Source organism: Saccostrea cucullata, unplaced genomic scaffold, assembly GCF_032062105.1.
Source record: "Saccostrea cucullata isolate Sc308-1 unplaced genomic scaffold, CSIRO_AGI_Scuc_v1 ctg489, whole genome shotgun sequence".
Lineage (NCBI taxonomy): Eukaryota > Metazoa > Mollusca > Bivalvia > Ostreida > Ostreidae > Saccostrea > Saccostrea cuccullata.
In genome coordinates this window covers 566,069-583,454 of record NW_026935196.1, presented here as the reverse complement: position 1 = coordinate 583,454, position 17,386 = coordinate 566,069, and the positions used below count along the sequence as shown (strand labels likewise).

The window sequence follows — 17,386 nt, the reverse complement described above, 5'->3', positions numbered from 1 at the left end:
AGGATGTCTCACAGTCCGTGCCTGGACAGTAATTGCGATGAAGCGTGACTAAGTGAACAAGGAGTAAATTAGTAGACTAATTGTTCTTGAACAATGAGAGGTCTTTACACCCTCTTTAAGTTTCTAATATTTTCATATTTCATTCTCTTAAGTTAATTTCATTTTAAAAAAAAAAAAAAAAAAGAGTCCATATGGCTTGAAAAATTTAAAAAATATAAAATTTTTGAAAGGACCTTGACCTTTCACTTTTAACAAATATTAAAGGCCAAAGGTCATGAGTCAATATGCTTCTACAAATTATAGTTTTACAGATATTTGGTTGAATAGTAAATGCAAAGACGTTTAAGATCAATAACTCATAGTAGGGGTCATCAGACTCTTGTGCACTGAATAAATTTAAGTTGCATTTAAAGACATTAGTGAAGGTTTCATGTCTCTACAGTTTACAAAGAGTAGCGATAACAATGCTTTTTGAACAAGGGGCAATAACTTTTAAATGGGTCAATTAGGGGATATGAATAAAATGTACCAAGCAAATTTGAAAGTACTTATTTATAATGCAAATATATGTTAAATGTGTTAAAAAAACAAGATTTTGCTGTGAAAATGCTAAATATTTTTCATATCTCATATTTTGAATGACCTTGACCTTTGACTGATATAATTTCAAGGTCAAGGGTTGAGGAGTCATCTGCAGTTGGTTCCATATCTCTACAATTTTGTTTTCAAAATATTTTGTTACAGTGTATTTGTAAACATCAAAAACTTTCAGTGGCAATAAATCATTGAAGGGGTTTAGGAATACTCTATATACTTGCCTATAAGTTGGTCTGCCTGTAAGTCAGTTGTATATTTTGGGGTAAATTTGGAGGGATTTACCATTGACCCGCTTATTAAAGTCCATACAACTTTTTCCCAGAATTGGTAGACAATTTCAAAACAATTAATGCTCTGATGTTTTAACCTGGTTTCAATTGATATCTTTAAAATTTACACCAGAAAATGTAATTTTAAATCATTCAACAAATAAGTCTACACACAATAAAATTATCAAAATATGAAAATACTTGCAGTTTATGTATAAGTCTTAGAATGATATAATATATCCAAAAAAAATTTTAAACAATAATTGTCAGAAATGTTTATGAAATACTACGTTTCACTATTCAGAAAACTGCAAATATTTTTATGACTTGCCTATAAGTTGGACATAGAGTTTTGGACAAAAAATTGAACTCCCAAAAATCGACTTATATTCGAGTATATAAGGCACTTTCACAATGAATAAATTGAAGAGAGTACTCAGTTAGTCACAGACATTGGTAAAGGTTTTGTACCAGGTTTTGTACCTCTATGGTTTACAGTTTTGGAGGAGAAGCAATAACAATTAAAGTTTTTTATGCAAGGGGGCAAGAACTCCGAAAGGGGACATAGTCAATGTATTAAATTTTTTCATAAGTTTGAATGACCTTTACGGTGAACAAAAAATCTTTTAGATAAACCTCAAAACAAAAAATCGGTGGAAGAAAATAATAATTAATAGAACAATTCCAATAGGTCTTTCCACAGAAAAGTGGGGCAAGACCCAAATTTAAGATAATCATTAAAGAAAACTCTGTGTCTTTGGTTTTGTTTTTAGCTCACCTGAGCCTTCGGGTCAAGTGAGCTTTTCTAATCACATTTTGTCCGGCGTCCGTCTGTCTAGCTGTCTGTCCATCTGTCTGTCTGTAAACTTTTCACATTTTTGACTTCTTCTCAAGAACCGCTGGGCCAATTTCAACCAAACTTGCCACAAAGCATCCTTTGGTGAAGGGGATTCAAGTTTGTTCAAATGAAGGGCCACGCCCTAATTCAAGGGGAGATAATTGGGAATTCTTGAAAATTTGGTGGTATCTTTTAAAAAATCTTCTTCTCAAGAACCACTGTGCCAGGAAAAATGAAACTTATGTGGAAACATCCTCAGGTAGTGTAGATTCAAGTTTGTTCAAATCATGACCCCCAGGGGTAGGGCGGGGCCACAATGGCCGTCCAAAGTTTTACATAGAAATATATAGGAAAATTCTTTAAAAATCTTCTTCTCAAGAATGTCAACGCCATAATTGATCATATTTATATGGAAGCATCCTCAGGTAGTGTAGATTCAAATTTGTTCAAATAATGACCCCCAGGGGTAGGGCGGGGCCAAAATGGCCGACCAAAGTTTTACATAAAAATATATAGGAAAATTCTTTAAAAATCTTCTTCTCAAGAATAACAAAGCCATAATTGATCATATTTATATGGAAGCATCTTCAAGTAGTGTACATTCAAGTTTGTTCAAATCATGACCCCCGGGGGTAGGGCGAGGCCACAATGGCCACCCAAAGTTTTACATAAAAATATATAGGAAAATTCTTTAAAAATCTTTTTCTCAAGAATAACAAAGCCATAATTGATCATATTTATATGGAAGCATCTTCAGATAGTGTAGATTTAAGTTTGTTCAAATCATGACCCCCGGGGGTAGGGCGGGGCCATAATGGCGGCCCAAAGTTTTACATAGAAATATATAGGAAAATTCTTTAAAAATCTTCTTGTCAAGAATAACAAAGCCATAATTGATCATATTTATATGGAAGCATCCTCAGGTAGTGTAGATTCAAATTTGTTCAAATCATGACCCCAGGGGGTAGGGCGGGGCCACAAAGGCCAATCAAAGTTTTACATAGAAATATATAGGAAAATTCTTTAAAAATCATTTTAATATCAAGAATAGCAAAGCCATGATTGGTCATGGGACTACTTTTGGATATAAACTATTCAATAATAATCCAATTTCTGCTTTTTCCCAGCCACAGTGCTCAGGTGATCGATGTGGCCCATGGGCCTCTTGTTATAAGATAGCAGTATTATTTCATTACAATAATGCTGAAGTAGAGAAGGGGAAGGAAAAAAATTTAGATTACTAAATAAAGAAAGAAAAAAAACATATACCTGTACAACATTTTATATAAGAGTAATTGCGGATAATCATGGATAATGCTCCATATGCCATAATAGATAAATAAATTTATTTTGTCCCCTTATATCAAGAGGCCATTCTATCAATCATAAGGAAACCCCCATGTCTATTTTAGACTACTAAAATTCCACACATGAAAATGGATTCCTTTACCTCTGAAATAGTCATAAATTCTTGGTCACATAATGGATTGATTGATAAGTGAAGATCTGAACATGTACCCTTATAAATGACTTTCCATTCGTCAGTCCTTAAGCTAAACCTAACAAACTTTTTAATTGATTTAGAAATTCTTGAGATGGTGCAATAAGAAGGTACGGTTTGGGCTTTATTATGCCCTAAAAAATTCGTGTTCTTAAAAAATTATGAAATTGGCTTGAAAATGAGTTGATAAGATGAATATGATAAATCATTCAATAATATGGCAAAAAGGAGGACCATTCTGGAAATATCACATATTTTATTTGATGCATTTCTAAGTTTTATGCAGAAAAGCCTCAAAATGACTCATTTCATTTCTTATTTTCCTTTAGAAAATAGTGTCCGCTACCGTCGCCCACTTCAATTTTTTGATATATTGTGTAAAATGCTTTGGAAATTCACATGGAAACCAACTAAACATACGTGTGTGAATCTTTCAATTTCTTATAACTATGATGCCAATCTTTAACATGTTTAAAGGATTGTTCCTTCCAATATCATATCTAATAAGTAATCTGCTAAAAACATTGATTTGAATGCATAAAATTTGTCATTGGAAACAAAATTTGAATATTTAAGAAAAAGTTGCTGTCATTTGACTTTTAAATGTTGTAGGAAGAAAATCTACTGTATCTTGTGATATCTTACTAGGAGTCAAAGTTCTCAAATGAAGTGTAAAACAACATAGAATCAATCAAGCGTTCACCATTTCAGCTGAAAGAAAGATATTGTCTTCTTGGTGTTTTCTCCAATAACTATCGTAGCTTTTCACATTTTTAGGTCACCTGAGTAAACTCAGGTGACCTATTGCTATCTGTTTTCGTCCGTCGTCGTCCGTCATGCGTTAACATTTGAACATTTTCAGCTTCTTCTCTGCAACCACTGAACCAATTTCAACCAAATTTGGCACAAAGCATCTATGGGTGAAGGGGAACAAAAATTGTGAATTTCATGATCCCTGCCCCCCTGGGGCCTGAGGGGTGGGGCCAAAACCACTAAAATTAATGCAATCTTTAAAAATCTTCTTCTTTACTCCTGGACATCAAGCAGTCAAACTGTTTGCATGATTGTAATCAGCAATGGGTCCTCTACCAAAATTGTGAAATTCATGGCCCTGGGGTCAGGGGTTCTAGTGCTAGGGTGGGGCTAAATAAGTAGGTAGTGAAAATGCATTATTTCTTTGAAAATCTTCTTCTCTGCTTCTGGGTATTAAATAAACTAATTAAGTTCATAGTTATGATGAGCAAGAGTGCCTCTACCAAAATTGTGAATTTTTTGGCCCCAGGGTCAGGGGTTATGATGTTAGGGTGGGGCTCTATTGATTTTATAGTGAAAATGCATTATTTCTTTGAAAATCTTCTTCTCTGTTCCTGAGTATTAAATAAACTGATTTAGTACATAATTATGATGAGCAAGAGTGTCTCTACATAAATTGTGAATTTTATTGCCCCAGGGTCAGGGGTTCTTGTGCTAGGGCGGGGCTATATAGATTATATAGTGAAAATGCATTATTTCTTTGAAAATCTTATTCTCTGTTCCTGAGTATTAAATAAACTAATTAAGTACATAATTATGATGAGCAAGAGTGTCTCTACATAAATTGTGAATTTTTTGGCCCCAGGGTCAGGGGTTATGGTGTTAGGGCGGGGCGCTATTGATTATATACTGAAAATGCATTAAATCTTTGAAAATCTTCTCTGCTCCTAGGTATTAAATAAACTAACTAAGTACATAGTTATGATGAGCAAGAGTGCCTCTACCAAAATTGTGAAATTCATGGCCCCCAGGGTCAGGAGTTATGGTGTGAGGGGGAGGCTCTATTGATTATATAGTGAAAATGCATTAAATTTTTGAAAATCTTCTTCTCTGCTCCTAGGTATTAAATAAACTAATTAAGTACATAGTTATGATGAGCAAGAGTGCCTCTACCAAAATTGTGAATTTTTTGGCCCCAGGGTCAGGGGTTATGGTGTTAGGGCGGGGCTCTATTGATTATATAGTGAAAATGCATTAAATCTTTGAAAATCTTCTTCTCTGCTTCTGAGTATTAAATAAACTAATTAAGGACATAGTTATGAGGAGCAAGAGTGTCTCTACATAAATTATGAATTTTATTGCCCCAGGGTCAGGGTTTATGGTGTTAGGGCGGGGCTCTATTGATTATATAGTGAAAATGCATTACATCTATGAAAATCTTTTTCTCTACTTCTGGGTAATAAGCAGATGAACTATTTACATATTTATGATGGGCTCTTCTTCCAGAATTGTGAATTTCAAGGCCCCTGGGTCTGGGATACCAAAATTTGGGGGGGGGGGGCTCTACTTATATACTGAAAATGAATTGCTCCTTGGTATTAATCAAACATTTTTGATAAGCGAGTGTGCCTTTTCAAAAATTGTGCAATGTGTAGACCTAGGGTCAGGGGTTCATGTGTGGTAGGAGCACTCCTGATTGTCGCTGAATATTACTGATTAGTTGACATACATTTTTGTTCCCCTACCCTGCTTATGGGTATTAAGTAAACAAACCAAACAATTGCTAAGTGTATAGTTATGATTAGCATTGGTGCCTCTTTCAAAATCATGAATGCAATAGCATCTAGCTTAAAACATGAACCAAATTCAATCATTTGAAAGTTGTTGCATGATGCTCAGGTGACCTATAAGGCCCATGGGCCTCTTGTTTTCTTGCAGAGTCAGTTTACTAAGATCTCAGAGAAAAAGGAATCACCAAAGAAACCTGAACAGAAGAAGGTATCTCCCAAAAAAGCTACCCCCAAAAAAGCCTCTCCTGTCAAGTTTACTCCTAAGAAGTCCCACCCTGCCGAGAGTGAGACTGCAGCCACTCCAAGGTCTGAAGAAAGCAGCACCCCAAGGCCAAAGGCCAGTCCCACTAAAGTAGTAAGTAGATACTGCAGCTAGTATACCAGGGCCAAAGGCCAGTCCCACTAAAGTAGTAAGTAGATACTGCAGCTAGTATACCAGGGCCAAAGGCCAGTCCCACTAAAGTAGTAAGTAGATACTGCAGCTAGTATACCAGGGCCAAAGGCCAGTCCCACTAAAGTAATAAGTAGATACTGCAGCTAGTATACCAGGGCCAAGGACATTCCCACTAAAGTAATAAGTAGATACTGCAGCTAGTATACCAGGGGCAAAGGCCAGTCCCACTAAAGTAGTAAGTAGCAGCTAGCATTTTGTTTTACTAGTGATCAAAATCATCTGATTCTATGAGCACCACATTTCTAACGTTAATGGATAACATAAGTGGAAGGAATATTACTGTCAGAAATTTGTAGAGTAGTGTCATTAGCAAAGAAGTCAATGCTTGAATTTTCAGTCAATGATGGGAGATCATTAATGTAAAATAAGAAAAGAGGTAGACCTACAATTGATCCCCATGGCACTCCTGCTGTAACTAACTGTTTTTCAGATCTTATATTTCCAAGTTAAACACTCTGAAATATTCAATGTGTAACCACATTAGTTTTGGATTTTTGCTTTTTATGGTTGACTTATAATAGTTGACCTTTGCACTGTCCAGAAGTGCTGTGGCCTTGTTATCCCCTCGTGCAACTAGTTGTAGAGGGATATAGCATAGGGGTGAAACGATACGCCTCCTTCACGGTTCGATACGTATCGTAAAATTTGGTCTCGGTTCGGTTATTTTCGATACGATACATTTTGATAGAAGGAAACATATTCAACTGTTGTTTTATGCTTTCTTTTACTTAATCTAGTCAAAAAAATTATGTGAAGAATGGATATAATAAATAAATTTAATTGATTTGTCTGTTAAAAATTATTTTACAAACCTTAAGTCCACAAAAATTTACGTTTTTGAACTAATTATACAGAGAAGCATGTTTATACCTTATGCCAAACCCGACTGAATGACGATCCCGACCGAAAAACAAACCGAACCGAAAGTAGAGATTTTGTACCGTGTATCGAACCGAGAGAAAATACCGCGGTGAACCGTTTCACTCCTAATATAGAGTCCTTCTGTGCGTATATGTGACAGCGTCTGGCAAAATGGGACCAGATGCGGCGATGACAAAACAGAGAAAAAACGTCACAAAACACAGCGAGTTTTGCGGAGTTGTTCTGTTATTTTTCCCACGCCGTGCACACGTGCTTTTCCTGTTTTTGTTTCTCGGTTCATTACATTATATCTGACGTGTTTTATTTCAGGTAAACTGGTGTTTTCAAAATAAAATCTACTATTTCCACATCCTCAATTAGTATATATACATCCGAGTTAATTTAAAAACATATCGACATTATCGTTAAATTAAAACGGATTATTATTCAACAAACCCCGAGTACCCGACGATCGAAATTGAACGGAAAAGTCCACTGTTCTAATTCTGAATCATGTAGGATAAATGTACCTTTGAATATACCGTCGCGTCATGTGTTTTCGTGGTATATACGTTTTCGTGGTATTTTTTATTTTTAGGAATAATCCCACAATGCGAGAACGGAATGACGTCATATTTGCTATTAATAAAGGGGAACCCTGTGCATGTTTTATGACCAAATGTTAAACCTTTTTGCCTTTGCCAAAATAAAATATAGCGAGTGAGTTATGCATAGTTCGCAAATTTGACAATCTGCGTAATATAAGTTTATTCGTCGTGTTTTGAACTAGAATATCAAACTTACAAACTAATAGCCGGCGATCCTGCATATCATCGTCTGTTAACTATCCATACAGCTTCCGGTCATGTGACAATAATTTGGAATTTCCCACTTTTGATATTTTTTCTACGGTGATCTAGTAACGTCATTTTTTATATAATTTTCAAAGAAAATATCGGGGGTGTTAAAAAGTTATATGCTGAAAAAAATATTATGCCATTGATATTTAATTGAATTAAACATTTAATTTCTTTAAGTATACATGGAATTTATATTTTAAAACATGAAACATTCAAATAAAGCATTACAAAATTATTTCTAGGCCACTCTTGAGAAAGAATTTTTTTTTACATTTTTTAACAATACAGCTTAGGCACGCCTAGATATATGTGGTCTTGATTAACAACAAATAAATTTTCATGTCAAATAATGTAATCATTTTGTCAATTAACTAGTATTTTTGACACTGTAAAATTTACAAGGATTTTGCCCGACTAGATTTCCATAGTTTACTTGTTTTATAAATACCACGAAAACATATGACGTCAGCAAAAAAATCGAAAGAGCAACTATGCAAGAATTCAATGACCTTCTGAACAAATAATAAATGATATGTGAGCTAAAATCATTTTAAAATAAGGAGAATTATTGTTTGTATGTGTGATAAATAACAAACATCTCAATTATTCAGTCTTGAAGCAATTTATTACAAATTAACCGTAATGCCACGAAAACTCATGATTCGAGGGTATTAAGTTTTATGTACGCTAGTTGTACAATGAATGTGGTGTCAAAATAAAAATGTTAGATCCACTCCACACCTATCTAAGCTAGAGTCTATTAATAAACTGTCGCGTCGTCCATAGTAACGGAAGTAAACAATGCAGTAGAAAGTTTATCGTGAGCGAGAAATATAAACAATGCAATGAGTCAAGACAGTCAATGTAGCTCTGTTCCGTCGGAATTAACGGACTATCAAGATGAAGATTTCATCAACGAACTTCATATGGTTGATGTTTTGTATTATGGTGCACCAGACGAGCCATTTAATTACGATTCCGAAGATGATATTGACAGTGAAAACGTAACTATAAACTATGACTCTGACGCAAGTTCAGGATCAGATGAATCAGAATCAGTTATAAACATTGAACCATCGGAAGTGGATACAACTGAGTGCATCAAGCAAGCACAGTTTAGAAATGAAACATGTGGCTGTAAAGAGTTTTATGAACAACCCTGTAGTACAACAATAGACTTTGACTCTCTCGTGGAATATAGGGAATCGTGTAAGGAACTTTCAAGGGAAGAGTTGGAAATCGTTGTGAAATCTCAATTATTTGCGCATCGTAGATCTGGTACACACACTGAAGCAAAAAAACACAAAATAAGAGAGGGAACGAACATTTCAGGAATTTTATTTCCGTGGTAAACGTGTATGCAGAAAAACATTTTGTTTTTTGCATTGCATTGAAAAAAAGAAAATGCTGGCCATTGCCAAATCTCTTGATACAGACGGGTTGACTCCACGAGTTCACGGAAGAGTAGGTAAAGCTCCATCTCACAGTTTGACATACACAGACAGAGAAAGAATCAAAGTATTTTTGTGTCAGTATGCAAGAGATAATGCCTTCCTTTACCAGGAAGGCTACCCAACTTTAGAGATGCTAGAGTTTTACTGCTGCCTTCGGATAAGACAAAAGAAGACATATTCAAAATATATGTTAAAGTTGCAGAGGAATTGCATCATAAGACGATAAGTCTAAGATCCTTTCAGAGAGTGTGGGTAGAGTTATGTCCCCATATTGTCATAACAAAACCATGTACAGATCTTTGCCAAAAGTGTCAGGACTTTGCCAACCAAATTTCAAAGAGTGGTACTTTGACAGAAGAAGAAAAATCTTTGTTACTTGATTCCTACAACAATCATGTTCAGCTGGCAAACAATATCTCAACTGAAATTAATTTCTGTCGTAAACATTAAACATTTTTATGACAGAAATAAGAAAAAAATACATGATATATGTGCTTATATAGTGTCAAATTTGACAAACATTTTGAAATACTCACCTTTAATCTAATAGTGAAACTTCTATAGGCATGAATGATGATATATGTTTGTTTACCACTTATATATAATAATACCGATATTTGAATTCAGGTAGCTGAGACTGTTGCACACTCCAGTAAGAATGGACACAACATTCCACAGCTCACAGATGATGCAGAAAAGCCTGTTGTATTCTATGACTGGAAAACATACCTGCAGCACTTTTTTAAGCCAATGAAGAACTTGACAAAATACCATCATTTTTTAGTTCATTCAGATAAGCCTGGAAAAGTGGAAGTTCAAGAGAGGAACTCGGGACACTCAATTTCTGTCAATTTATTGATAAATAACATGCATCCAGTGAGTGGTCAACTTCCTGAAGCTATTCCAAGTCGAGGATTAGATCTGATCAGACAGTGGTATTTGTAAAGAAAAGCAGCACAACATTCGCGAATTTTGTAACTCAGATGTTGCTAAAGATGTTGTTTGCCCTAAACCAATCCAGCCAAAGCCTGAAATTAATTTAACAAACAAAGAGAACAGCAGGCCTATTTCTACAAAAAGGAAACAGTCTTTGCTAAAATAATTTGTTTGCTGACCTATAATGTGTAAAATTTTGAGCATTTCGAACCTTGTGTATCTTCAAATCTTCAATTGCCTTGATTTCTTTTGTAATGTTGAAGGGGATTTAAACCTTTGCATGAAATGAAATCTAAAATAATTTGTCACAAAAGACGTATAATATATATATTTATTTTTTTTATCCAGAGTAATTTTTTACTTTAATAAAAAGTAAATATACATGTATATCAAAAATGTCATACAAATAAAAGTATTAAACCCTATAACAAATTCTTTTCATTACGTCGTGAAATGAAAGTGCACACTGATAACTGTGCACATTTTCAATTAAAGTGACTTCTACGGCAGCAAGGATTTTTTTATATATTGAAAACGAAAAGTCATGTGTGCATCAATATTTTAATGTGATAAAGTACTGATGTATTAAAAGACAACAAAATTTCGATAAAAGTTGTCTACCTAAAACGTCACTTTTTTGGGGGTACACTTTCATTAGTTTTATTTTACGGGACGACATCGGGGTTATATCTTTTAAACGTCATAATTTCGTAAAGGATTGGAATTTTTCAAAAATATTTTGGAATTGAGTTTTAGACATCCATATATACAAGAAAATCCAAAAAAGTGAAAAAGTGATTTTTCCTCGTCTGGACCCATTTTGCCAGACGCTGTCACATATGTGTTAGTGTGTTCGTTACAGTTTGTGGATAAGATATGAAGAGGACCATTGGACTACCAATTCTCAGCTTCCTTTTACTACCTTCAAACTCTTAAATTTTATGTATGACTTGACAATACTCACTTCCTCTCAATCAACCAGGCTTGTAAATGGAGCGTAGCAGAGTCATTGTCGATTGGTGCATTGTCATATTATTGTGCATATCTCGAGACTGTCTGTCTGACACTGAGTAGTTGAAACAATTTGATGAACATGATGAACGTCACAATTTTATTTCTAAATTTCCATACCTGCCCATTTACAATATGGAATTTATTCTTTAGGCACACCTAATTTCTGAAAACTATATGGACATTTCACAAGTTTCATTGACCTTTTAACTCCAGTATATTGTCATTTTTCATTATGAAAACATTGCTACCGCAGTTATTCTCAGTTTTTATGCATATTGCATGCAACTGTAAGATGTATCATGTACCTGGGTTGGTAAATTACTGAAACGTAGAGCATTCCTGATAGTTTTCTGCTAGGAATAAAGAAACAGCCCAATTACATTTGCATCTGATATTTTTCTGCTAGGAGTAAAGAAACTGCCCAATTACATTTGCATATTATGGGTTATCTCGTATTTTACTTATCACCCATGGGCAAATTTGCCAGAATGTCGTCGTTTAGGATGCAGATTCGTTGATTAAAGACAACCATTCAGAAAGTTGAAACTCTTCAATTTTGACAATATGTTTTTAAGTGCTATTTATGGTAATATCGTGATCCCGCTAAAACATGCAAATTTTTTTAAAATTAAAACAATTACAGACTCGTTAGGCCATAAAAATTTACTTTTGGTTCTCAGGCCCTCTCATCTCTTCCAAGGGTGCCTCATTGATCCTTTTTATTGCTAAATCAATAAATTAAAAACAACAAATCACCCCCCTTATCATTTTGAGGTTTTGTACAATGTAAAAAGCTGCCTCATCATGTTTTTGGGGCAATAAACAAATAAAAAAAAAATGCCTCCCTCCCTCATCATATTTATGCCCCCCTTCGAAGAAGGGAGGGCATATTGCTTTGCTGCTTTCTGTCGGTCCGTCGGTCTGTCGGTCCACTTAGTTTCCGTTCGTTTTCTTCGCAACCGTAGCACATACTGAAATGAAATTTGGTATACAGATATATCACATGAATATCTAGGTCAAGTTCTGTTTCGGGTACAATCGCGCCATTTTTGACAGAGTTATGCCCCTTGGACTTAGAAAAATTCCAATTATTTGCAGTTTCCGTTCATTTTCTTTACAACCGTTGCACATTCTTAGATGAAATTTAGTATACAGATATATCACATGAATATCTAGGTCAAGTTTTGGTTTCAGGTACAATCGTGCCATTTTTGACAGAGTTATGCCCCTTGGACTTAGAAAAATTTCAATTATTTGCAGTTTCCGTTCATTTTCTTTACAACCGTTGCACATACTTAGATGAAATTTAGTATACAGATATATCACATGAATATCTAGGACAAGTTCTGGTTTGGGTACGATCCCGCCATTTTTGACAGAGTTATGCCCCTTGGACTTAGAAAAATTCCAATTATTTGCAGTTTCCGTTCATTTTCTTCGCAACTGTTGCACATACTGAGATGAAAGTTAGTATACAGATTTATCAGATGAATATCTAGGACAAGTTCTGGTTTGGGTACGATCGCGCCATTTTTGACAGAGTTATGCCCCTTGGACTTAGAAAAATTCCAATTATTTGCAGTTTCCGTTCATTTTCTTCGCAACTGTTGCACATACTGAGATGAAAGTTAGTATACAGATTTATCAGATGAATATCTAGGTCAAGTTCTGTTTTGGGTACGATCGCACCATTTTTGACAGAGTTATGCCCCTTGGACTTAGAAAAATTTCAATTATTTGCAGTTTCCGTTCATTTTCTTTGCAACCGTTGCACATACTGAAATGAAATTTTGTATACAGATATATCATATCAATATCTAGGTCAAGTTCTGTTTTGGGTACGATCGTGCCATTTTTGACAGAGTTATGTGCCTTGGACTTGGAAAAATTCCAATTGGGGGGGGGGGGGCATAAGTGTTTTACAAACATCTCTTGTTCTCAAAAAAAGGCCTGAGAACCAAGGAATTAACTTTGCATGGCCTTTTAAAAACACTGTCAGTGGCATTAAAATACCATTCAGGGATAGTACAGATGTACCTTTCTCAAATTGTTAAATGCAGTGGTGAGTGGATTCGTTTGCATGTAATGTGTGATGTAAAATTACAGGGTCTGACAAATCCCATTGCCCGATGCCCAGGGCTAGTGAATTTTAGTGGCGGGCAAGTGAATTTTTAATAGGCACTTGCCCGTGGGCAAGTGACTCTAAAAAAAAACAATCAATAAATATTTTTAAAAATGTCATAGTTTTCCACGAAATTAAAATTATTGTGTTGTTAGAGTTATCTTCCTTTGTTTGTCACACTTCGTATGCGAACCAGTTTAATTGTGTCATCATTATGCAAGTTTTACCGAAAGTTTTAAGTAAAAATTGAAGTAGGGCAAGTGAAATTTGACCATGCACTTGCCCGTGGGCAAGTGCTTGAAAAATCTATTTGTCAGCCCCTGTAAAATTAGCACTTTCACTCTAAACATTCATGAAATAGTGCTCATTTAAGTTTTTAAAGCATCTTTGTGTTATCTCACTCAGTGTGCATTCCTTTACGTAAGAATTTATTTGCTTTTCTTGTGATATACACAGGGTATTGGTCTGATAAAGCAAGGGGAGGGGGCACTTAAATTTTCACAGGTTTTCAGGTAAATTAGTATAAACATAGTCAACAAGTGTACTTGATGTGTTTGTAATTCTAGTAGGTAGTTGAACTTTTTGTGTTAAACACCTCTAGAGCAGAGGTCCACTACCATGGGGGGTCTTTGAGCAGGTCCATTATATCAGAAAAAGTGCTTTTATTGCTAGCGCTCTCGAGCGCTAGCAACTACGTTAGTCCAAATTCCTTGAATATGCATGCTCGGTTTCATGGTCGTGCATTCTGGGAAAACTGTGAAAACTACTATAGATAGACCGTACGATAACAATTTCATTGTAGCATGTTGTAGCATTAAACGACTATGTTTATTTATTGTGTAGCTTACACTTTAAAGATAACTACATATTTGAAATACTTCAGATTTTCAGTTTTTTTTGACAGAAAAGCCGGAGTCATTATCTGATTGTTATAAACAAACACAAGGGAGTTTTTTTTACGTCTAAGCACAACCAAAGATAGACTCTAATTCAGCCAATCCTGATTGGTCAATTCAGCCAAGCTGAAATTCAGCCAAATTCCAGAAACAAGAATTTATACTAAAATAACGAATAAATCCATTATTTATTTCAAAAATATTCAGATGTGTATGAATTTTAACCTAACACTATTTGACATAGATGACCCTAAGAACCAAGCTACTTCACATCTTTCTGGATATCTTTATACAACATACACTTTGAATTATTTTTTATATTCCTTTTAACTCCCCTGTATTTTCTTTGCTACATTGCCAAGAAATTCTATTCTTAAATCAGCTCATGCAATGCCTAAATCGGCATCTTCTCCATATTATACATAATCTCTCCGCTCTCCAGTAAAAGTCATAAATGTTCCGTTGCGCCAAAACTCCAATAGGTCAACACACACCCCCCACCCCCCGTTTCTTTACCTATGTGTCTATAAAATACACTTCACAAAACAATTATAACTTTAACACTCTCCAGCCTCATTAAAAATTTAAAAATTCAGCAAAATAAATCACTTGATCACGGACCCTCCTTTCTGTGTTTAAAAATTGCTACGGCGCTAGCTCACCTATCTTTTTAAAAGATAAACTTGTACTTTAATAATACTGTTCAACCCTGACATATATATATATGTAAATGGTTTTTGATGAATCATCATGAATGTGTTACACAATGGACATGTCAAAATAAGCATATATATATAGGTTATATAATTATTTTATAACTTGTTTATAAAATTGGACAGATAATTCCAACAGAATAAAAGTCACACAAGTTGAGAATAATATTATTAGTTACACAGTCAGTTAGGGACCTAATATGGATTTATACAGGGTGTGAAATGGAAATCCATATTGGGCGAGGCGAAGCCGAGTCCCAATACAGATTTACATTTCACACCCTGTATGAATCTGTATTAGGTCACTAATTGACTGTGTTACAAATTTATCCCGCTGAAGACTTTATTCAATATAAAAAAAATATTTGTGCATATTATGAAAATATTAAGTTTCAATCCAATAACAATCAACATAAAATATCGTTACGGTATCAAGAAATTTAACTAAACTACCTACGTAAACTGTTTCTTAGCCGCCATTTTTATTTACAAAAGCAACGCTTCGAACGTAATCGCGTGCGCGATTTTCATATTACTCCTTGACGGCGACGTAATACAGAAAATTTCAGAGCATCATGTGATCAGCCTTTATCCAATCAGCAATCTACAAATTTGTCTGAAGCGGGATAAAAGTTATTATACCCCACGCAACAAGTTGTGTGAGATATAATGTTTTTGACCTGTCTGTCAGTCAGTCAGTCTGTCAGTACTATTTTTTTGTCAGCCCAACTCCTCATAAACCACTGCACAGAATTTGGTCAAACTTTGCAGATATTTAGGAAACAATATGTAGATGTTCATATTACCAGGAAATTCTGATTCCTTTATTGTTTCCGGGAATTTTGGCACTTTTCAACTTAGATTTTTAGCTCACCTGAGCGGAAGGCTCAAGTGAGCTTTTCTGATCAAAATTTGTCCGTTGTCTGTCGTTGTCGTCGTCGTCGTAGTCGTTGTTGTAAACTTTTCACATTTTCATCTTCTTCTCAAGACCACTGGGCCAATTTCAACCAAACTTGGCACAAAGTATCCTTGGGTGAAGGGGATTCAAGTTTGTTCAAATGAAGGGCCACACCCTTTTCCAAGGGGAGATAATCATGAATTTGTTAAAAATTAATGGCATTTTTAAAAAATCTTCTTCTCCAGGACCACTGGGCCAGGAAAGATGAAACTCATGTGGAAGCATCCTCAGATAGTGTAGATTCAAGTTTGTTCAAATCATGACCCCCGGGGCAAGGGTGGGGCCAAAATGGCCGACCCAAGTTTTACATAGGAATATATAAGAAAAATCTTTAAAAATCTTCTTCTCGAGAACCACTAGAACAGGAAAGATGAAACTCATGTGGAATCATCCTCAGGTAGTGTAGATTCAAGTTTGTTCAAATCATGACCCCCGGGGCAAGGGTGGGGCCAAAATGGCCGACCCAAGTTTTACATAGGAATATATAAGAAAAATCTTTAAAAATCTTCTTCTCAAGAACCACTAGAACAGGAAAGATGAAACTCATGTGGAATCATCCTCAGGTAGTGTAGATTCAAGTTTGTTCAAATCATGACCCCCGGGGCAAGGGTGGGGCCAAAATGGCCGACCCAAGTTTTAGGAATATATAAGAAAATATTTAGGAATATATAAGAAAAATCTTTAAAAATCTTCTTCTCAAGAACCACTAGAACAGGAAAGATGAAACTCATGTGGAATCATCCTTAGGTAGTGTAGATTCAAGTTTGTTCAAATCATGACCCCCGGGGCAAGGGTGGGGCCAAAATGGCCGACCCAAGTTTTACATAGGGATATATAGGAAAACCTTTTAAAACTTCTTTTCAAGTACTTCAAAGCTATGATTAGTGATACCCGGTAGGTATTTTTGTTCATATGGAATGGCATCCTTTTACATAGGTATATAGATTCTTTTAAAATCTTCTTTTCAAATGATGAACGCCTGGAAAGTGATACCCGGGGTATTTATATGGAATCATCCTCAGGTAGTGTAGATTCTAAGATGAACGCCGATGTGCTCAGGTGAGCGCTGTGGCCCCTGGGCCTCTTGTTGGCCATACCTTGAATATAGAGATGAACAGTTTGTCAGCGCAACACCTCATAAACCGCTGCACAGAATTCAGGCAAACTTTGCAGATATTTAGGACACAATGTGTAGATGTGCATATTACCAGGAAATTCCGATTCCTTTATCTTTTTCGGGAATTTCGGCACTTTTCAACTTAGAATTTTGGCCATATCTTGAATATAGAGATGAACAGTTTGTCAGTGTAACTCATAAACTGCTTCACAGAATTTGGTCAAACTTTTCAGATATTTAGGACACAATGTGT

General features: G+C 35.3%; 1 protein-coding gene across 1 annotated transcript in view; it reads left to right on the top strand.

The window, feature by feature from the left end:
* Positions 1 to 17,386, top strand: part of LOC134242216 (replication factor C subunit 1-like) — a 54,911-nt gene that overhangs the window by 19,516 nt on the left and 18,009 nt on the right. Inside the window, exon 8 of the mRNA XM_062724303.1 lies at positions 5,897 to 6,103. Coding sequence (XP_062580287.1) covers positions 5,897 to 6,103 — 207 coding nt within the window. The remainder of the gene's footprint in view (positions 1 to 5,896; positions 6,104 to 17,386) is intronic.